Genomic DNA, 24324 nt, shown 5'->3' with positions numbered 1-24324 from the left:
ACAATATCTACGAGCAGACTGAGGCACACAATACAAAGAAATTTAGATTTTCTCCTATACTCCCCTGCCTCACTCTGGCTTTTCCCGCTATCCCATTGTTATCCCCAATTTCTTTTTCCCTTTGAGGGCGGGTGGGCTGCTGAAGAGGCTCACAGCCTCTTGCTCGCCACAATCACTTGGTGCTTGACCCGGCGGTGGTGGAGACGCAGGGGGAGAATCCGCGTCACTCTGACGAGCTCCGAGGAGTGTGTGGAGTCTGTGGAGCGCGTTATCATCGCGCCACAGTGGCACGTCCCCCTTATCTGCAGCCTGCGCGCAGCAACCCGCGGCCACCGCAGACGCACGGAGTAACAGCAGGGGGTGTGGGGGTGCATCACGGGAGACGCACCAACACCTCGGGAAGATGTCTGGCTTCGCTGGGAACGTGGACTGCGAGGATTGTTTATCTCCTGCACATGTGGCCAATAACAGCACGGAGCTGCACCTGCACCCATCCACCGTGGATGAGGACGACGAACTTCTCAGATACATCTGGAGAGAGTACTTACACCCCAAGCAGTACGAGTGGGTTCTCATTGTGGCTTACATTATCGTGTTCTTCGTTTCACTCATTGGAAACTCGCTTGGTAAGTTCTATCTTTGGTGCATTTCTCTCTCCATCCGTGCGCAATCGCTCCTGCGCAAAAAGACAGAAGCGCACTTTGATCAACTTTTCTTTTATCATGAAAGGGCAGGTTGCTGCAGGGTAAAATTAAATTCAATGCTACATGGAGAAAATTATCTAAAGCACTGGAGTTTTTCTTTGATGATGAGTTTAATCGCAGCGGTGCATCTGCGGATAAAGAGAGCTCCATGAGGAGAAGTCCCAGAGCGCACGTCTCTGGTGTCTGTTAATGATCTGATGATACAGACTGAAACAGTATCACAAGTTACCAGCGACTGCTCGTGGGGGTGAGGGTCCATTCACAGATTGAAGCAAAGGACTGAGGATCTTTTTCCTTAGTTTCATCCATGTCATGGATCCATTTCCCCCTAATTGTGTTCTGAATCATCAATATAAAAGAAAAGCACTTTAGCACACTTTGAGGAAAATGCTAAACAGGGTAAAACGTCTACCCTGAAAATGGAAGCACCACCTCAACAGCCTGCTCATTTCCCATTTGCAATTTGATCCATCTGGACCTCAGCTCTCAAGGCTTTATGTGCGGATTTGAGTGCTTCAGCTTTTCATCCCTATAGACCCAGTAACATTAAAGTGATACTGCGCAATTAATTTTGTTTTTTGAAATTAAATGATATGACTGCTCTTTGATGAAATACATTAATTCTGTTTTTAAAATCCCATTTATTACGATTCTTTAAAAAAAAATCTCTCTTATGGGTTGAACGTGGCTCATACCGCCACCTAATGGTTCAAACTGTCTTGAACCATGCAGGGCCAAGGCTTGCGTAGAGTCGCCCACCATCCGACCTCTCATATTTGAAAAATTGAACAGATGGGCAACCCCCCACCACTGGCCACCACTTGTGAGTGAGAATCTGGAAAGCTGCGCTCATTTTCAAATCTATGCTGAAACAAAATCCCTAAATCACCACATTGTCCACCATTCAGAGACGTCCCCTATTCTCTCCTGCTCCTCAGATGTCTAGATCGGGACCACCACACTCCTCCGGTGGGGTTTAGCCCCGGCTGTCTGAGCACTGGGAGATATTTGTTTTTTTTTAAATTTTTTCATTTTCGCATTTGTCACATGTTAGAAGCGTCATCAACCCCCCCACTTTCTCAAGGTGAATCCAGCGGGGATCCCCTGCTGTGTTCTCACATCGACTCATGGATTTCTACAGACTTTGTACCAGGAGGCTAGGCGGATAAAGTCTGTAGAAACTGCGGAGAGCGTCTCACTCAGACATTTGCGATCACACATGCACCTCCTCTGGAGAAAGTATGGAGGATCTGTGGAGTCCAGTACATGTCTTAAAGCAGCTATAGAGAAATGGCCACGAGCAAAACGTAGGGGTAAATTGGGACAGGGCATTAGTCTTCTCACTCTCTCATTGACAGAATATGTCCAAATGCCAAAATATGCTTAACAATGCATTTAACTAATCTCGTTGCTCTGCTATGTTCACATAGTATTCCTGGTACAGTGTAGATGTCCAGCAGATGGAATTGACTTTTGTTGCCAGTGAAATTTGCATATATTTGTCTGACAAAGCCAGGGGATAGAGGGTGAGTGCCGGCACTTTATTTCATCACGCAGGCATTCGTCTATTTTCGCTAGAGTATTAAGGTCAGGCATAAGAAAAAGAAAGGAGGGTTTTTGGGGGATTTAGCATTTTGAGAATGAATAAAGTCAGGTCCTCTGGTCCATCAAATCCAGTCGAGACTAAAAGCTGTGAGAGTGTTCGATGGAACCATCAATTTCCCTGCATTAGTCCATTAGCATCTGTTTCAGTTTGCACAAATGCAGCCACCTCTTCCAGGCTTGTGAGATTCCTCCCTCTGAACAGATGCAGTCCCCCAAACAATGGGCCTCATTCACTAACACTAACACCAATTTTGTTCTCACCTCCCTTGTATGTTTGTGAATCAGAATCATTCTAAGTTGATAGGCATGTGTCCGCCTTTTCAATTAGCATACTGACACGCCTTTATTTCTCCATATAAGGACATCCATTTGGTGTATCATGAAGAGAGCGGTGTTCTGAACAGAGAAGTTAGAGTTACTGTATAAGAGACTGCCCCAAAAGGTAAAAAAGAGATGAATTTCCCCCCAGCAGAAACTGAAATCATTGTGGTGGTGGAGGTGGAAGCCACAAAAGACACACTTTTCGGTAGCGTGTCCTCCGGAGTGAAGCTGTTTAAAAAGAATGAAGCCTGGGCTGCAATAACTGACGCAGTGAATGTCTCATGAGGTTCGGACCGTGGCACAAGTTAAAAATAATTGGTGTTTGTTTAATTCTCTCGAGTTTATGAGGAACATGTTTAAACCTGCTACACAACACGAGACGTAACGTGAAGCACACAGTCAGGACATCAGGGTTAAAGTGACTGGAGCGATCTGGAGACCTGATCCAACATCATTGATTAATAAATAAATACATGTAGTTATCAGTTTGTGCTTGAAGAGAGACAAATGAGCAGACACACACACACATACACACTCCTGTAGACAGCAGGTTTTTAAAGAGAGGATGAAAGGGCGTCAATTTCATTGTTATTTAATAGATTTGGTCAATGCATTGGTAAATTAAACTATTGCTGTCTATCTACTATTTTTATTCAAATAAATATTTTAATATACTATGCATTTAGTGAAAAGGGTGTGTTTAAATTCTTTAGGACACCCGTCCATCATTTGTGCGTGCGCATGGTCTGAAGAGGAAATTTGTTCGTACTCACAGATTCTTGCGTCAAATGTTCGTACGCACGGTTTAAACACTGTTTGTGAATGAGGCCCAATGTCTTTTAAGACCTAACACACTGTACTAATAGAGAAACAATTTCCTTTTTACCTAAACCGATTCTAAATTACAATTTCAACAACTCAAGCCATTTTATAGAAGCAGTCATAAGGGCTGATGACATTTAAAGTATATTCTCGACATTTCAATGTTATTCTCGACATACAAAAGGTACAAAAGAATGTTTCACCCTCTGACTCACTTCAACTTTATTCCCAACACTTCGACATATCTCTTTTCTTTTGTTCTCCAAATGCAAAGTCTCTTCTCATTTTTTGTCTTACGCTTGGCTCTAATACTCAGAGACACAGCTGACAGCTTCTCATTGCAGTTGTCACCTTACATGAAAGGATGCAAACAGCAACATGCAGGGCTTGCATCTCACCTTCTCTTTATTTGCACTCAAGCTGTTTGCAGCCGCTTCAACTAAAAAGAGAGATGCAACAAATTGATAGAGCCTGAGATCATGGTCTAGGTGTTGTACATAACATTGATTACTTCTGATTTTGAATAATGTTATACAAGCACACCACATGAGGCACTGATGCAGTTAATGGTTTTGCTCAACGGGCTCCCACTTCAACAGGACACCCAGTGTTGACTCTGTACAAGAAATTAATTAAGCTTGTAATGAAGTATTTTATACGTGACATCGATGTTTTCTCACTGATCGAATGGACAGCAGTGTGGAGTACTATGGCACCTTATTATGCAAATTGATTTGAGGGTCATTATTAACATGAGTGTGTAGTTAACTCTGCTGTCAATCATTTTCTCTCCAACGTGAACCTCTGGTGGATGTGTATTGAAAAAACTTCCCTCCTCTGGTTTGATAGCGAAGATGAACTCATTAGCTTTCAACATTTACAATGGAAACATTGATTTTAAGATGAATTCTCTTGATCTTTTGAATTTAACCGATCGTGAGCGACTTTGATGAAAATTGAAGTTCATCTGACTAATCTAAAAGGAACTATTTTTGCTGGTATAATGAAGTTTATAATCTGCACTCACTCAGAGATATTCAGAGAAAGAGGCTACGCAGGAAGTTGGATTCAAAATGTTCCTAAAAAATGTTGATCAGAATGAATTTAGCTGTAAACCAAACCTATTTTACAGTTTTCTCTGTTGTGCAGATGGAAAACATTGTGAGAATACATGCGTATATAGGAAACCATCTTACAGTCAGAGCACAGCCACAATCAGTAAACATAACACATTTTCTCTCTTCTGTTCCTGACGGAAATTATAGGTGCACACAGTGTACATGTAACTTTAACTCTTTTTTCCCTGAACCTTATTCTAGTTAACTGCTCACAACGTGTCATTATATGCAATCATAAAAATGTTATATATGTGATTAAATGTCACTGAGGCCTCGCCCACATTGGAATGAGCCAACACTGTGAAAACCGGCATCAATGGAACTGAGCACAGGAGCATTATAAGCAATTTTAAGACATTTGCATTACATATAGCCAAACTAGGGTGTGGAACTAATCCCTTTCTATGGTATATGATTAGCCGTGTCACTACATCTCCCAGTATTCATTGTGAGAATGCGATTATGTTCCTGAAAAGTTTCTGCTCGTTGTTGGCCGTCAACACTAAAAATGCACATTATGTGATTAAATAATTAATTCCAAATCAATTTAAGAAGAATTCCATGTTTTAAATGTGAATTTGGTGTAACGGAGGTTATTTTGTAGAAAAGTGAATATAAAACAAAGTATGTGTTGGTTGATTGGAGTAGTCGAGTAGAATTTGCAGTAGGACTCAGTGACAAGAATGTGATAGCGATGTATGGACATATTAGAAATTTCATATTGACAGAACAAACAATGTAAATTTTACTGACTCTACCACCAGAAAATATTTGATTCAAATTGCTCACCATCACCTGGTCAACAGAGCAGCTTGAAACTCAACTAGTACTTCAGTTACACTCTAATTGAGTCTATCCCTGCCGTGGTGGTGCAGTGGTAAGCAGTGTCTCCTCTCAGGGTCTTGTGTTTGCCCATGTGTCTGTGTGAGTTTTCTCCAGGGGCTCCAGCTTCTTCCCACAATGCAAAGAGGTGTGAATTTGAGTTGTTTGTCTCTGTACTACGAAACGCTAGCGACCTGTTTAGGTTGTACCCCGCTTTTCTCTCAATGTCTGCTGGGATTGACTCGAGCCCCAGCGACTCTCAACCGATAAAGCAGTATAGGTAATTGATCGAAAATGAACAACGATGAATGCAGCAGACCATACTGATCTTATCACTGTGGATATAAAGCACAATTCATATGCAAACATTTGACTTATTTCAAGTAGCTAAAAGCCCTGTTTTATAGCATGGGTTGGACATACAATTAATGTCAGTACACTGGGCTCTCAAGCACTTGTCACATACATGTTACTGTTGTCCATTAGAGGGTGTTGTATGAGAGGTGGTCGTTTTGTTCCCTCAGAGTTGCCGCTGGCTCTTTCATACATCTGACAGCAGCATTATTAACACAGCAATGGAGATCTGCTTGAAGATCAACCCACTAATCATGTGAGATCAGCTCTCATCCTATTTGATCATTTGGCAAACAGATGACAACTTAAACATCCAGTGGAAACAAAACATGCACTTCTGGTTGGATTGTGTTTGTGGCTGCCTGATCAAATTTGCTCGGCTGTGTCCTGCTGGCATTAGATTTGAATAAGACTCTGATTGTAGTAGTTGATTCTTGGGGAAATGAACTCAGCTGGGACATGATCTTGCATAGCTCAATCCACAGCACTCTGTCAGTGCTGGTGAATGGTCTGGCTGCAACCATTCAACTATAGATGGCAAAATGCACCGGCTTGTTTGTATATTCAATCACAATCGTATTAAGCAGCACTAAGAGCAATAAGCACATCAAGACCTATTATTTACAGTAATATGCAGTATTTCGTGATTTTTATATTATCCAAAATGTTTCCAACAATGTTCAAACCCAGAGAAATCCACAGTTGTTTTCAAGGTAACAGGACGTTTCACTTTGGTCGCCTATTTATTGTGTCTGTGAGGGTGAATCAGGAGAGCAGCTCCAGTTGATGTGGAGGCAGCTCGTCAGAGACCATACTGCTGGACCAGGGAGCACAGCGCCAGTTCGCCAGTCGGCTGTTTTTTTACTTCCACTGTTTGTATTGTTCACTTGTAATGAATGCGGATAATTCATTACCTTATGCTGCACAACATGAATAAAACTTGAATACATTACCTCATCCATTCATATGATTTGCGATTTGCAACTGAGTTGCTTCACACTGCTTCATGGTCATCAAACTAGGTCTTTTGTTATTGAATGAGAGACCCCTAGTGGCTGTAGTTACATATTGTACGTTTAAAATGACAAATTCCCCCAAATTCCCTCAAATATATAGACGTATATCAACTGTGTGACAGCATGATTCAAATCTTTATAAAAACATAAATTTCTGGTTATTAGCTTGGGGGTTGTTGTGGTTTCCTTTCATGAAACCGATTTTATGTCACACATTTATACCGGCCCTCTTCCCCACTCTTTCAGAGCGTGTGTATACATTGATTTTGTATCATGTTCTATTATAGTCAACATCTCATTGCTCAAGAATGTGACAGGCCAGGAAATCTCAAGAAACAATATCTAACACAAGTCTTTGCTGGATTTTGTTAAATAAATAAAAGGTCAGTCAAGTCAAAGTCAGACTGATGTGTGCTTGAGTTGTTGATGCAGCAGCTGTAAAAAAAAAATTGGGACCTGCACAGTCTCCACCCTGCTAGTCCTGGACCTGTTGTGGAATAACTTGTAATTTTCCGCAGTGGATGGACATGAATTGAAATATAGGACGGAGAGGCAGGACTCAAGATTGAGAGATCAACAATAGGCAAGACAAGTCATAGAAGATCAATCCCCGGCTAAATCATCTGCTCATATGGCAGCGCAGCAATAGAGGACGAAATCTCTTTTATTCCCAGCCTCTCGGTCCTGTAAGCAAATTGAGGACATTGTAGGTAGAAAAACTGATTTATAGAGCTGGGGGTGGGAGTGAAGCTAACATAGCCAGATATTACACACTAGATAAAGTATTAAAATCAAAAATATGCTACAGGAGATTTTGTGTATCAGGAACAACATTTCAAAGCGTCAAATACAAGGATGTTGTTTTACAGCTAGGGGTCGTTGAAATGGTATTTTTTCTTAGTGTGACTTTTTATTTCCTTGAGCTTCAGGATCTCCTCATATTTGCCTGTATACCTGCTCAACTCTCTGCCTGCCACACTTTTCATACAGGTCACCTCTTCATAACCAGCTCATCTCCACCAGTCTCCACCTCCATTCACTCCCCTGCCTCGGGTTTGCTCAACAGCTCATTCCCCTCCTGACTGGCCAGTCATCGCTGTTGTGAATTCAAAGTGAAGAATTTTAGGTTGTTTTTAAATGGCACATTCAATCCAACGACCCATTATACATTATTCATTGCGGGAGCAGCGACTTCAGCCCCGTGTTAGACCTCTTGGGAAAGCAAACCTAGAAGCTGTGCAGCCCCTGTGACTCCAACACTAAACATATGACTTTATAATCTCAGAGAATATTTTCCCCATCAATTTACAACTTTCTATGACTGTCAAAAATATTTTGTCTTACAATACTACCTGCAAAATATCTATAAATATTTATCTATTTGGCCTAAGTTTGTTTTGTGCACCCAAAATACTTTAGAGGAAGTCAAAAAGTACTTTTTTTTGGTATCCTGTGTCAGAAGTCACGCCCTGAGTGAATGTGAATATAAGGATTTGTGGAGTCGACTGTACAAACATATTCAGCACGAGTTCACCTTGGACTTTTTACAGACTTCGGCAGGATAAACTCAAGAGATAAAGCATCAAGTGATGTTTTGTGGAACATAATTTAATCTTAAATATCACAACTAAGTACAGGCAGATGGAGCTGTAAAGGCACAATCATATGTCAATGCAGAAGCCATTTATATGGAAAACTCCATTGTGAGGGAGAATTGTGATCTCACATTCAAGCAAGAAAAACGTGACTCTTTTTTCCAGCCTGTAGGCCAAAGTAAGGCGTCACATACACACACACATTTTTAAAAAGCATTCCTGAGTGAATACTTTAGTTCACCAGCTGGAAGTTGCACACACAGCATCATCCGTCTCATTCTTAAGTCTGAGTGAAAGTTGAATTTTGGTGGCTGTGAGGCTTTTTGCCTGCATTAATGTGGATCCTGTCATCCTCAGGGGTTTATCTACGACTCTTTCATGTGTGGCTCTACGAGATAAGGAGTGGTCTATATGCATTTCTGTGTTTTCATGCCTACAGTATCTGTAGCATTGTGGGGGGGGCCATAATTGAGACAATGACACAACAGTAGGTGGCATATGTAAACGTCTGTCTGACCTAAGCAGCTTACTGTAACTGTCGATGTACAATAGAAGAAAACACGTCATGCATGTTTGTGTTGCAGCCGCTCATTCTTCTGTGTGTAAAATCATTGTGATACGCTTAAATGTGTTTGAGCTGTTAATTTAATTATATGACCATACTGTGATAAAATATATTAATGGTGCTTTTAATATCACATTAATTAAGAAAAATAAAACTTTAAAACTTATTCAAGCATTCACTAACATTAGCTTTCTATCCAACATTACATCAACCATTCCCACAGCCTCTATTGCACTTGCATTGCCTTAGCTCTGAGAGCTCGGGCGTCAGGTGTAACCCCGCTGATGTGGCTCGGGACCACCATGGTTCACAGCACTAATTCCCACTGGATTCTGGAGGGGAAAAGTCCCAAGGATTCTGTGTCGGCCTCTTTATGGCCTGAAAATGCCATGACAGTGGCACTCACTCATCCAGCCCTGCCTCCTTCGCCCTTTTTACATATTGTTTCTCATTAAGTTTTATTGCAGATGCAGTGATTATAACATGTCATTGTTGTGACTTATTCATATTCACAGAGCTGATATGCACAATCAGATGTGGCTCATAGTTAAAGTTCCAGTCTACTTTGTTCATGAAGCTTATAAAAACCCAATGCAGGTCCACAGTCTCTGTATTGTTACCATCACATAAGACTGCAGGCCTTAAAAAAAAAGCAAACAAGAACACTCTGTATTTACGCAAGTCTGAAACAAAAGAGCTGAAACAAAGAACCGCAAAAAATAAAAAGCCCAAGTCTGACACAAGATGAATGGATGTTTTTACTTTTGTTGCCTGGTAACACAATCTCAGGACTTTGCAGCATTTAAAGTTGGTTTCTGATTGACATCTCACATGCTCCTGTTCCAGCTTTTGAAGCAGGCAGACCCTCATCTCTTTCATTTGTACTGATATTTGTATGTATTTGATGATGCAATAATGACTTAAGTCCAGAGCTCCCTACTCGCGGAGCAGAGCCGAGCTAATTTGATTCCTTTGCAAGATCGACCCAAGTTCTTGACCACGGGTAGATTTCACTGTAATTGATGTGTAAAAATTACAAGCCTCTCCAGCATTTAGCAAATTCACAGTAGGAAAAGTGTTGATGTATTAAATAAAATAAATGTATAAATTCCATTTATCTGGATCAGTTATTGTCAAAATGTCAGATGTGAAAAAGGACAATTTGCATCCAGTTTTTGAGGAGGTGGTGCAACTGACCTCTCATTAGGGAAATACAGAGTGTTCATGCTCTTTCCTTTGATACGGTGAGTGCAATATAAAGACAATAATGTGGTGGCCCGCAAGCTCAAATGGTAGCATAGGTGCTGATGTGGCCCTGGGTTCAGTTCTGACCCGGTTATTGCTGCGTGTCTATGAATAAATGCCAAAAATACCCCGAAAATATTGTTAAAAGGAAAATAAATAAAAAAAGTTATATAAATAAACAAATTCTAACCATGAATGCTTTTTTCTTTCCTATTTATATATAAAGAAGGACCACACGAAAAATTTAAAAACAAAACATCTGTGTTGCCACCTGGTGGCTGGCTGCAGTAAATGCCATAAACCCCGCCACATGTTAGGGGATGAGACATGGACCAAACTAAAAAGTCAATAACATGTTTATATGCCTACATTTCTCGAAATGTAGTTCTGATCACATTGATATTTGTTCAAGCGTTGATTTTTCTAGTTGGGCTTTAATTAGTTATTTGATGCTATATAAACAGGGTGAAACGTCATGATTGACAGCTGACACTGACTTGAGATTTGTTGAGCACATTTATCAACGGGACTTTGATACCACTCCACCATCCCACACCACTACTGCGCAGACTCTACCTCCAAATGTGCACGATACTAGCATTTGTATCCAGGAAATTTGGGAAAGTGGGAGGAAGAGGAAACGCGTTGTCCGTTTTTTTATTAAGTTTGTTGGAAACTATAAAGTGGGCTTCAAACAGAGACCGGCTTAATGTGGATGTGAGCCGGCTGGGTGTCGTCTCTAAGGAAAATAACTACATGCACTAAGAGAGTTGTTTACACTTCAGACTAATGAACACACTGGTGAAGTAGCTGAATTCAAATGGGAAAGGTTGTGTACTGTCTCTGCGTGTGCTGGAATTGTAGAGAGATATTCAACTGAAGTAAGTGCAGAGGGCTTCTTCTCTCCAGCTCTCGAACACCTGGGATCCACACCAGTCTCCGCACTCTGCCTCATTACAAACCCTCATATGTAGCGGTGATTTACACTCATGCCCGCCGTAGCTTTCTCAGTCCTGCAGCCACCTGCAGGTGATTCATTTCATCCATTCACTCCTTTACAGAATAAAGCAGGATTCAGGTGGGTACGTGAGAAATGACTCATCATTTCCCCTTTGTAGAAATCTTCACCCGTGTTCAAAAAATTGGAATAGGCAAAAAGTTTGACTGCCAGCAGAAAACTTTTTGGTTGAATTTCAAGTTGAAGCAGTTAAAAGGATTTGAGGCAAGTGTGAACGTCATCATTCCGGATGAAAACTTTTACTTTCTACAGGGAAGTCAGCGTTTTATTATTGTCTCCTGCAAATAAATCATTCCCAGTGAAAATTCATTTCAGCTCCTTTTTCAGAGACAGACACATTTTTCAGTGTCAGAATTTTCAAACCACGTAACCCACTGCAATAACTGAGTCCCAGTTACATGCTGTAACTGTACATGATGCACAAATTTTCTCACACACACACACACACACACACACACACACACACACACACACACACACACACACACACACACACACACACACACACACACACACACACACACACACACACACACACACACACACACACACACACACACACACACACACACGAGTCTCAGCAGACTTATTATAACCGATATGACTGCACAAACTTTTTGACACTCAAGTTGTAATAAACAAAATTATTACTTCCGCAAAGGAGGTTACGTTTTCATCTGCAGTTTGTATTTATAGCAGGATTATGCAAAACCTACTGGATGGATTACGATTAAACTTGGTGGGAGGATATGGTCTGGGTTTTAATACTTTCTTTAACACTGTTAGATATGGCATTTTTCAACATTTTCATTGATTTCTCCAACAATAATTCATGGCTCTTGATTACACAATTCAAGCATATTTTGGGGGACTGATATTTATGATAAATATTTCCCTGTATTTATTCTTGCCGTTTTTGATTGTGCACCATTTTCAGTTTGTTTTGCAGTGTGGAAGAACCGGCACATGCGCACCGTGACCAACTATTTCATTGTGAATCTCTCCTTCGCCGATGTCTTGGTCACCATCATCTGCCTGCCTGCCAGTCTCGTGGTGGACATCACAGAGACGTGGTTCTTTGGAAACACTCTCTGCAAAGTTGTGCCTTATCTGCAGGTAAGATATCAACCCCCGACCTCTTTTCCACCAGGGATATTAGAAAATCTTCAGCACATATAAACCACTGCACTTGTGAACCTTTCTATAATTTACATTTTTCAGAGGGTGAAAGAAACACTTTTTTCATATCCCGTGAGCTGTGCACAGAGTAAAACCTTTGATGGTATCCCTTGGTTATTTAACACCTTGGGCAAGACTTTCACCTCCACCATTTAAAAAAAAAAAAAAATTCTTCCTACAACCTCCCCTCCTCCAGCTGCTGAGAGAAAATCAACCAATTTAAATGACACTGTCGACCAGGTTGGTTTATACATCCTCACTGAGTGGGAATGGAAATCCTACACTATCCCAAACAAAGACTATATACCAACAAATCCTACTATATTCTATACACAGACCCAATCTATGTCAAAGTGAATTTGACATCAACCTTGGTTCTGAAAATGTCTGATGTACACAGGATATTCTGAATGGAAGCAGCTGTAAAACCAACTACATTACATGAACTGAATTTATTCCAAACAAATCAATGTGTGAATTATTATGCTGTGCCGGCTGCTGGCTCACCTCCCTTATCACAACTTATGGCACAGGATTAGAAATCAATTTGAACTTTATCTTCATGGTCACATTCACCCCATTTTCTGCTCTGTGCTTTGCTGCAGCTCTGTAACTGATCAATATTCGCTGCTTTTATGAAGCCAGAGACAGTTTTAGCAACATTTTATGTGACATTTTGGTTGTATTTCTATGCCCCAGTGCTGTATTGCCTCGTCAACCTCAAGAACGTAGCTCTCAGTTATCTCCAGTCTCCCTCTGCAGTGCAGTATTAGATTGTAAAGCCAATGGCAATATGATTCCTAAAGGAAAAAAGAAATATTCAGTGGAGAATGTGCCATAAATTAATAAGGATTTGTTGGAAAAGCACAAATTTAGTCCAGGGTCCAAAGTGAGTGAGTAAACAAGATGGACTGTCTCATGATAGCAAAACATTCAGTGGTTAAACATTTAAATTCACATAACAGATGGTTCCAATTATCTTAAAAACAACTTTTTCCTAGTACAAGGTTCAGTGGGTAGGATTTAGGGACATCTAGTGGTGAAGTTTCTAAAATAATTCTGCTAACAACATGTCTGATAAATATATTAAAAATATATTTTGCAAACCCTCATGTAATTGAGGCTTGATACTTAACAGATGAATCATAAACTGTAGTATAAATACAACCAATATATGGAACTTAATTTTTTTCCCCCCTAAAATAAAAGTTTACATAATCGGCAAACACAAAAGCAGATACCGAAATCTCTGTGAAAGGCTCCTATGAGTCGATATTTTTTATTATTATCATTCAACCGTTAAATCTGGCGGACTCTAATAAGGTAATATAATTCCTCAGCAGGTAGAATAATAGGAAATTATAATCTTCAGTCTTAAACCAATACCAGCTTCACAACAGTGCTGCTTTTTAAATTACATTTGATTCTCGAACACATCAATTAATCAATCTCTCCATTTAGTAAATGTTCTAGGGCGTTTGACTGTACGACTGTTCGACTTACATTAAGGACTTCTCAAAGTTGAACATAAAGAGTTTGTACTTAAACTTGAAACAGCAACTGACCAAACAATTCACCACAAGGTCCATTCAGGAGCCTTTGTGACTAGTCTGACTTTAAAACTTGAGCCTTAAAGGGGACATAGCATGCCCATTTTACCACAAGTTGATATGGTTCCTTGGGGTCTTAATGAAATGTCTGTAACATACTTTGGTCAAAATACCACAAGGATCATATAAAACAGCACCCTTTTTACCCTGTATAAAACAGCCCTCCACAGAGTGACCTGTTTTGAGTGCCTGTTCCTTTAAATGCTAATGAGCCAGCTCCCCCCTCCCCCCTCTCCCCCCATGATTTTAAACGATATAAATTACATATTTTATATGATATAAATTATCAAATATGCATCCCATACTTTGTATTCCCCTTGTTGTCCTGGAGTTTTAATTTTCCCAATCACATAATTAAATGTCCCCCTCTGCCCATCCACTACAAGCACACAAGCAGACAGACAGAGAGAGAAAGAGAGGTGGGGGGGGCTATGAAGACCATCATTTACCCCCGAACCCCGACATTCAACGGGTACAACAACAAGCGGAGAAAGCAGAATCGCGGGCTGACCTTATATATACAGTCTATGGGGCTGACCAGCGGAGAAATGCTCGTCCCGTGTGAACAGCCAGGCGGCTGCGTGCTGGAGAACGGCGCTGCGCTGCCTCGCAGCGGCGCTTCGCGTCCGGTGTACCCCAGCGTAACTACTGTACTCTCGGCGTAACTACTGTAACCCGGCGTAACTACTGTAACCCGGCGTACAGTAGAGCTGAACACTGCGGAAGTCTTCCACACAGCTGGCAGTGTGGAAGACCGCTGCGAGGCAGCGCAGCGCCGTTCTCAAGCGCGCAGCCGCCTGGCTGTTCACACGGGACGAGCATTTCTCCGCGCTGGTCAGCCCCATAGACTGTATATATAAGGTCAGCCCGCGATTCTGCTTTCTCCGCTTGTTGTTGTACCCGTTGAATGTCGGGGTTCGGGGGTTACAGTAGCGCTGAACACTGCGGAAGTCCTCCACACTGCTGGCTGTGTGGCGCTGACACAAATTCCAGCTCACGCACGGGAGAGCGAGCGGTCGCTCCCGAGCAGCTGCTGCAGCCTCCCAGTCCCAACGATCCAGACAAATGCCACATGTGAGTGAATCGCAGGCTGACCAGCGGAGAAATGCTCGTCCCATGTGAACAGCCCGGCGGCGTGCTCGGGAACGGCGCTGCGCTGCCTCGCTGCCTCCGGTGTAAACCCGGAAGTAACGAGTGTGAGGGGGGGCCAAGACCATGTAGGGAGACTTCCAGTTCCTTGTTACGACACAATACCCAGGAAGCGCAATCGAGTCGCTCAAGCATGACGTTTCTGACTTAGAGGAACTATAACAAAACGCGCGAGTGTTTTTTCCCCAGAGTTTTTGGGTTGGTAGACATGCCAGATACCCACATTAACCTGTAGAAGCACTAACAAAGTGGAATTTGCATGCTATGTCCCCTTTAAGGTGAAGACATTTTCAACTAGTGAAGTAGATTTTACTCTGTGACATTCTTATGAACTTGATTTGCCAATTTTATTTAAGAAAAAGATTAGTAATTGGTGCAGTATTGCACAAAGATTTCATAGTCAACACTTTAAATTCAGTATGTGTCCATTATTTTATATTTATATATTTTATAATCAAATATAGTTGTTTAGGGAAGATATGGTTAAGAACATGCATAAACGTCTTCTGTTGATTGACATTTAGGATCTTCAGGTGTCTTTGTAATGAGCCAGCTTGGCGCTCTTCGCTATTATGCACCCTCCTCTACAGCTCTTTGCATGGCGACTGAGCAGAAAATGAAAATCACAAACTGAATAATAGAGCAAAGACTGGGATTCACTAAAGCAATTGAGCCCTCTGTTCCAAAGGCAAAGTTCCCCTCTTTAGATCTCATGCTTGAAATTGCAGGTTTTATCCAACTGTCTCTCTAAATGTCACCAAATTCCATTTAATGGGACAAAACAAACAACACATTTTCTAACTCCATTACCCTTTCTATGTCACTAAGCCCACATGCATTGGTGGTGCTGATGTAGTGAAGGGATCAAACAAGTCAACAAATGAATAAGTTATGTCAAAAAGCAATGTGCTGCAGTTCTCAGCAGGGTAATGTGTGCGCGCGCGTGTGTGTGTGTGGATCAGTTCACTGTTAGTTTGAGTCTTTTCATGTCATTTGTTGACTGTGAAAATAATATATGAATACAAATCAATAGACTTATGTTTTTATTCCTGCCAACATAATAAAAAGATCACAGTATGACTTCAGACTGACTGTAGTGAAGTGTCCCTTTTGTTATATCTTAAATGGCAATGGTGTGTATGAGCCTGCAGACTGGTTCAATCTTCTATGGTTGCATCGTTTTTAGTGTCTTACCGGATTTTTCTCCACCACATCCCGTTCAAAATATCTGTCAATATGCTAATGATTTTCTGTCAGGCAGAGAACATTCATGTGAGGACTTGTTCTTTTTCCACCTACAGGGCAATTACACCCCCCTTATTTAGGCCTTTTAAATGAAGGAGAATACTCAGCAAAGGTGATTTAGTACACCACAGACATCCCTAAGCTAAGCATTTCAAAGAGATAGAGCTGAGATGTTATTTCCCAAAGGAAGTGACCCTACAAGACCCCCCCGCAATCTAAAATGCAGTGGAATTCCGGGAGATAAGCATGTGCAACATGCTGGAGCTGGATAAGAGCATCTTCAACACAGGAAGAGTCTAAGGAACCAAGGTGCCTCATTCACAGATCCACGATTGAAATCTTCTGCAAAGTGTCCATTTGAGCAAGGCAATTACAGAGGTGACAGCAGACTGGCTGTCCATCAAGGTGACAGGGAAGAGAGCAGAGAGGCTGGTTGTTGAGCGCACCATCATTCCAGCTGAACCCTGATAATATGCACTCAGACTCACACTTATCTGGGACTTTACAGGGGCTGGTGGATCAAAGTGATTGCAATTTGGTCATTATTATTCTGTAGCACTGGACAAACTCTGTGCCGGACCTCCACAGAGGTTTAGTCACATACTGTGAAAACCAGTGCAACCAATGTGTTTTGGTGAATATGAATCATTCTGAATGGCCTTGTGAGTTAAAAATAGCTGTCAAAAGTCAAGGGCAGATTAAATATGTTGGGCTGCTAGAGTTTTGAAGTAAAAAAGCCCAAAGTCCTAAAACACCTTGTAAAGAGTCCAACCAATATGTGGATTTTGGTCATGCCTTGTCCTACAGGATAAGCTACCTCGAATAATGCATTGTGGAACTATGCATGGCGATATATTCTTACTTCATTGTGACTTCTTCATGACGTCACTTATCATAGGATGTCATACAGTGTACAATAATGTTCTGATGGATACAAGCTTTAGATTGTGTTCCGAGACCTTTATTATTATCATCATCATCATCATCAGCGGAGACGTCTTGGGAATATGTTATTGAAATTTATATTAATCTTGACTTTTGACCGATCAGCTCCAAAAGTTAAATCATCTAGACATATTCTCCCAAGTAAAATTACCACTTATTTTCGTTAAAAATCCATCCATAGGTTATTTTCTTCAAACACACACAAACAGAGGTGGATAAAATACCCAGCTTTCATGGCTAAGCAGGCATGTACAGTAGGTTCAGATTTTAAAAAGGTGCTGAAAATACAACCCCCCCCAAATAGTTGGTCTGTATAATTGGCATTTATTTCCTTTTTTCCAGACCATCTCTGTTTCTGTGTCAGTCCTAACGCTGAGTTGCATAGCCCAGGACCGTTGGTACGCTATCTGCCACCCACTGATGTTCAAGAGCACTGCCAAGAGGGCTCGCAAGAGTATCGTAGTTATCTGGGTTGTGTCATGCATCATCATGATCCCGCAGGCTATTGTGATGGAGTGCAGCAGCTTGCTGCCTGAACTCACAAACAAGACCAGCCTGTTCACGGTGTGTGATGAACATTGGAGAGGTAAGTATTCACAAATCCTCCTTGAATGCACAGAAACACTGTGACACATGCACAAATTAAACTTGGACCATACTTCTCTGTGCCTCCTTCAGAGATACAACCCTCAGGAGAGCATTAGTCATTCTGTGCGCTGAAATCCCTGTACACATCTGATGCCATTTAGCCGGCGGTTGATATTAAAATGATGGCAGCAGGAGTGTATTCATTGGGCTGATAAGGCCTAATAGAGGAGAATAAATGACATTCTGAAAAGTCAGAGAGAGTGCCACTGTGATAACAGACGTCAGAGAAGGAGAACCTTGCAAAGAGAGAAAGCTTTTCAACCTCTTGCTTTCTTTCAGTTTTAGTATTCGAGGCAGGCTTTCCATTGAATACCTCTGAAAAATAGATTTGCTTAGAAACACATGCCGGCAAAGGTCAGTGAACAAAATACCATAACATTGCAACTGCCCCGTTTAGAATATATCTTAGTATCTCCACAGAGAATCGAGGAGAGATAATCATGGCAGTGATGGAAGATGCTATTTAACAAGAGCTCTTCTGCAATGATTTCACCAAACACAAAGAACAAAAAAGCTGTTGCAACAATATGCAACATTTCAGATATCATTCACATTTTTTTTACCAATTGTTAGAAAGTGAATTATAGCCGTGGCTCAGAAAATGATCACACGACTCACTGCTATCGCTAAATATCCAATAAAGAGGTCAAACTATATCACGTGTATAAATGTGAAGAAGACACAACATGGCCGACACACACTTGTGCTGTAGGCCAACACCACCACACTCAACAAAACTCAACGCACAAACACCCGCTCAACACCCTGAGCGTGTTTGCAGACAACATGAGAACTGTAGCAGAGACATACCTGAGAGGTGAACACTTGAGGGACGACTAGTGTTTGTGTCCAATCAGTAAAATACAGATCTGAGGCTAGTGGACTTCTTCTTGTGGGTTTAATGGCGGTTGGTAAAGCTAGTTTACAGGTGCATTACCGCCACCTACTGGACTGGAGTGTGGATCAAACAAAAGGAAAACCCATACAAACAAAATAATGAAATTCTCTCTGTTATAAGAGTTTTCTTTAAAAATGTCATTAGTTGGCCTCATATTCTCCCCAGTGCTTCTCCAATTCACAGATTAATACAACTTTGCAGGTGACTGACAATATTATCACAGCTTGTATTTATTGATAAATAAATAAAACTAATAATGTAAAATTCTTAATGGTTTTAATGGTTTTAAATCACAGTACGGTTAAAAACGCTTTCAGCAAGAGTCTAGGTTCATGCTGAGGTCCATACAGGCAGGGGCCTGGAGATCGTATTGTAGCTAGCATTACATTAGCCAGATAATATTACATTTACCAGACTCATTGGTTATTCCTCATCCTCAAATTCCAAACAGGCTACAAATACATAGTTGTAATCTTACCCCAGTGCCACAAGCCTAAAATAATCACTCTGCCACTAAATGTAAACGTATATGTGTGGGGAACAGGCATAGCAGTAACTGAGCGGGTGAATCTTCATGAGAGATCATGCCGATTTCTTTTCAAACTGATTATAACAATGATTTACTTATTTCCCAACAGCTGAGATCTACCCGAAGGTGTATCACACCTGTTTCTTCATTGTCACCTACTTTGCACCATTATGTCTCATGGTCCTGGCGTATATCCAGATATGTCACAAGCTGTGGTGTCAACAGGTGTGTATTTCCACAGATTTTTGTCACGCATCAGACGTGTTTAAACCATAGTTTTAAACCTAATGCTCACCCTGAACTGAAGCTCCTCTGGTGTGTTTACAGATGCTTAATGTGTGCGCATGTTTCACCAACAGATTCCCGGGAGCACATCAGTGTTGCAGAGGAAGTGGCGGTCCATCCAGTGCTCGGCCCCGGTGCCGGGCCCTGGAGAGCCTGTCAGGGTCAGGACCAGCACGGTTTGCGCAGAGATCAAACAGGTCAGAGCTCGACGCAAGACAGCTCGGATGCTGATGGTGGTGCTGTTTGTTTTCGCCCTGTGCTACCTGCCCATCAGCGTGCTCAATGTCATGAAAAGGTAATAATCTCCCAGGCTCTGCTGCTTCAGGGATCAGAAGCGAGGGGCGGGGGGGAGAGAGACCAGCACTGGATGTCTTCTGTTTTCATTATGAGCCCCCCTTAGAGTCATGTATATTGAAAGTGCTGAATTCTTGATTTTTGCATGGCTGAATTGTCATAGTGTGATATTAAAGGAGAAACTAAGCTGCCCATCTTTCTACCTGCAGAGTCTTTGGGACTTTCAAGACCACCAATGACCGAGAGATGGTGTACGCGTGGTTCACTTTCTCACACTGGCTCATCTATGCCAATAGTGCAGCAAATCCCATCATCTACAATTTCCTCAGCGGTAAGTTCATAACCATCCTCATCACTCAGACCAGTTGTATGAGCTCATTCTGTCTTCCAGTGCACAGTCACTGCTTTAAACTCCTCATCCGATTGTATGTTTTATAAATGGATTTCACATATAATAAAGATATAATTAGATCTTTATGGCTTTAATAATGATAATCGTCATGACCACGCAAAGTTTTTTACAGTACAGATCACATTCACACATTCATTCAGCTCTTTCCACACGTAGCACATTGTCGATCACTCACACACCCTTCTCACATTGCCAGTACAGCTCTTGAGGGCAATTTGTGGTTCAGGGTCTTGCACAAGGACACTTTGGAGGAGCCGAGAATCAAACAACCATCAAAACCCTGTAGTGGACCTGACGACCCGCTCAACCTCCTGAGCCGCAGCCATGCGCTATTAGTTATCGTGTGCCAAAGCAATGAAAAATGACATATTTATAATGAATCCAATCTTAACTTTAATTACTAATCAATGCCTATGAAAATTAAAAATGCTGTTTTCATATATACATGGATAAAATTGACTCTTGGTTATTCTCTTTTCCTCAGGGAAGTTCCGTGGGGAGTTCAAAGCAGCGTTTTCTTGCCACTGTTATGGCCAAGACCAAAATCAAACACAGAGGATACGGACCAGAACGAGCACAGATAGCCGGAAATCTCTGTCCACTCAAGTCAACAACATGGACAGTGTGTCACGCATTTCAGATCAAATAGTGTAGTCTTATTATCCAGGTAAGGGGCCGATTCTAAACCAGGTTCAAAGGCTAAAGGTGAACAAACCTCTGAAAAGACAAGAATCAGTGTCTCTAAACAGTGAATTTCATGCTTTTCTGGAAACTGGAATCTCTCTTTTCTTTACATGATCAGGTACAAAGGACATTGTAGTTCACATAAACTTTCTATTTATTATCAATAATATTTATTATTCATTTTGACGGTTATTATTTAATTTCCACGTGACTTTGGGCACACAAATATTTTTGTAAATGTATTTATTTTGTATTTGTTATAGTTAGTTCAGTGGATTTTCTGTGGCAGGGAGTTGCATTAGTGGGCAGGCTCTTCTTTGTTTTTATTGTTTTAGTTAGTTCAGTGGCCAGAATCAGTGTCGCAGATCATGCGATTATGGTTGTTTACAACAGTAGAAGAGCAGGTGTTTTAGAGAGTCGGTGTAATTTTCCTCCTTAATGAGCACACGTCCATCTTCAGTTTTCATTGTAAATGTCCATAAAGCTGCATAAATGGTATGTAAATGATGCCAGAATGTCAAAGATCATGAATATCAATTAAAACATAGAATTTATTATATTTATTTTTTGCAGCTGCACACTATGTTACTGTGTCCAGCACCAATGTGAAATTAAGTGTTTAACACCAGAAATCAGGAAATGAAGAACTTCTCCTCTGTTCTAAAGAACGGATGCATTTTTTATCACTGGGGGAGAAGCGACGCCCGGCCGATAAGATCCAGCCCAGCAGCTGTACTGACAGAAAAACTGTGGGTGTCATTGGAATTAAATAAAAAACATTTACAAAACAGTACTAAGCTGCACTTTGAAACATGGAATGAAAAACATATTCCTGAAATATACTTATAAATCTACAAGATCTATTCTAAGATATATTTAAAACAGTATTGCCTGTTGACATGACCCCTGTCAAGTTTTGCCTATTTTCTTACTCAATGTATTTCTATATCAAACTGAATATTGAACTCATTATCTAATTCAGTCAATTCCAGGTCAGCAACATTTGTTTGCATGAGGCCTGTAAATGATATTAAAATATTTCAACTGCAAATTGCAATCTTGTAGAAAGATAAGCTAATTTCCCATCACATTCTGATTTACTTGGAGAGGCCGATATCGACGTGCGTATCTTCAACTGAGAGTAAAAGTTTACAGCATGTTTCTTTAAATGAGACATGTTTTGAACAGGCACCTTTGATTTGGCATTCAGTGAACGTACCTCAAGCTTCTTTGTTTTATCAAGGAACTCTGCCAAAAATAATAATTTCCCCTCCTTCTCCTTCTTCTTCTTCTTCTTCTTCTTCTTCTTCTTCTTCTTCTTCTTCTTCTTCTTCTTCTTCTTCTTCTTCTTCTTCTTCTTCTTCTAAAAGGAAGAAATATAAGCACATACACTTTAGTATATTTTATTACAGAATAATATATTGATCCCATGAATCTTTTTGAATGTATTTGCAGGTAGCAACCCTGCATATGCAATATTGAGCAAGCTCAGATTTAAAGTTGGCTAAAAGTTCAGGTTTTTAACATAATTTGAACGATGCACCTGAGCAGTGGGAATAAAAGAAACAGGAGTTTAAATAATCATGTGAATGATCTGTATAAAAATATGACTTTTGCTGAATTTTAAAGTTTAATCTTACATTAACATCAGCAAACTGTGCTCGCATGTCTGATGTTTTTGACGAGACTCTTGATTCTTGGATGTGGGATCTTTGAAAATCAAAGATATCTTATAAAATGCTCTTTTCCAACGCACAGTGTCCTTCATCAACAAAGCCATGCAATGCATTGGCCTTTACTTCCATTTTTCAACAGTTTAACAAACACATATTTTCTTTTCAAGCTGAAGTCTATATCAACATATTGCATTAGGATATTTGTCATTCTTTTTAAAATGTATTGTTTATTTAACTGTGGTTTTTAACTTTACTTGAATTTGCCACGAGACTGATTCTGTTCTCCTTTTGTTTATTTGAGTATTTTTTACTTCAGCTTGCACCATGATTCATATTTGCTGCATGTTTTGAATGTGCTCAACAAATGAATGGACTTGATTTGAGCATTTTACCATATGAGAGTCACTATGTGTTGATTAACAGTGAAGTGAGTGGGTTTTAAACAAAGCGTATTAATTAGCCTTCAGCTTACTTTTGATCTTACACAGTTTAATGTCATTTTGAACGTTTAAGGTTCATGTTTCCTACATAATAGTGTAATTCTATTTAATTATGCTGTTCTAGGAGAACAAGATTTGCTCGGAACGGATGACAATAAAGATAATTTTCAAAAGAATTCAAAAAATACGTTGGAACCCATACTTCAAAGGAGCGCGACTTCTGAAGTTTTGCTTCATGTGGATTAGTTTACATACGTTTACTGTACCTCATTTTATTTATTTATTTATTAGTTATGGGCCACATTTAATATGGAATTATGTGTAATGTGATGTTACAAAACAAAGATTAGCATAAAAAAGGTCCCATTTAAATCTGATCATTTTAAACTGTGAAACTGAACATTTTTAAGCTGTGAAACTTCGTCAGATCTCACATCGTATGTAAAATCATCTATGATCTGTAAACAAAACAAAATGCTACTTTCAAATGCTTTGAAACAGCAGTGAAGAGCTGTGGTGACATGTCTGCTGTGATGCATTTGTTCCATCTAATGTGCATAAACGGAGCACACACTGTAGCAACAGAGCTGAATTTGTATTTAATGATCATTTATGAGTATAATTTAACTTTGTCGTCAATGCTTTGTCAACATTTTGTGAAACCTCAATGTATTTCTTATTTTTCTTTTGCATTTGTTCTTGAAAGCAGCCGATGCTTTTTTGTTTTTGTTTGAATGCTGTGTTACAAGAAAAGTGTCAGTTCTAGTTTTATATCATTAGCTTAACAGAAAGAAGATACAATTTCAGCACAACCAACATTCAATTTTGTATTTTTGCGATTGGACAAAAGTTTCATCCAATCAATGGCTGTAGGGTTTTAGTGAGCTTATAAATCCCGTGAACCTCAAACTGAACTAACAAAAAAAGCCAGTATGTTGAAAATCGTCTCCATTTCTGTCATATTCAATACAGTGATTTATTTCTTTGGTAAAACACTTTTTGATCTTCACCATCCATTCATTTGTCCTTGACTCCACCTTCTTCGGACTCAGTGTTTCTGTTCTATTGTGAGCTGTGGATTGTTTAGTTGTGAGTTTATTCCTCATGTCTGTATTCCTTCAAATCAATAAAAAAAGATCTGCCTA

The 24324-nt window shown here is 40.4% G+C and overlaps 1 protein-coding gene across 1 annotated transcript; it reads left to right on the top strand.

The window, feature by feature from the left end:
* The first annotated feature begins 244 nt into the window (after positions 1-244).
* hcrtr2 (hypocretin (orexin) receptor 2) lies at positions 245-24324 on the top strand. The gene is made up of 7 exons (XM_035172074.2): positions 245-626; positions 12123-12301; positions 17656-17899; positions 19498-19613; positions 19748-19968; positions 20177-20298; positions 20864-24324. Exons 1-7 carry the CDS (start codon positions 404-406, stop codon positions 21031-21033), a joined length of 1275 nt encoding a protein of 424 aa, XP_035027965.1. The 5' UTR covers positions 245-403; the 3' UTR covers positions 21034-24324.

This window comes from Hippoglossus stenolepis, chromosome 12 (assembly GCF_022539355.2).
Source record: "Hippoglossus stenolepis isolate QCI-W04-F060 chromosome 12, HSTE1.2, whole genome shotgun sequence".
Classification (NCBI taxonomy): Eukaryota; Metazoa; Chordata; class Actinopteri; order Pleuronectiformes; family Pleuronectidae; genus Hippoglossus; species Hippoglossus stenolepis.
The sequence above is the reverse complement of the archived record's forward strand: the minus strand, read 5'-3'. Positions and strand labels throughout refer to the sequence as shown.

Bases quoted from the DNA above. Each gene is read 5' to 3' on its own strand.
- hcrtr2 (XM_035172074.2), top strand. From the start codon at position 404: ATGTCTGGCTTCGCTGGGAACGTGGACTGCGAGGATTGTTTATCTCCT. The intron at 19,614-19,747 runs GTGTGTATTTCC...TTTCACCAACAG, and splicing joins ACAAGCTGTGGTGTCAACAG to ATTCCCGGGAGCACATCAGT. The intron at 20,299-20,863 runs GTAAGTTCATAA...TCTTTTCCTCAG, and splicing joins CATCTACAATTTCCTCAGCG to GGAAGTTCCGTGGGGAGTTC.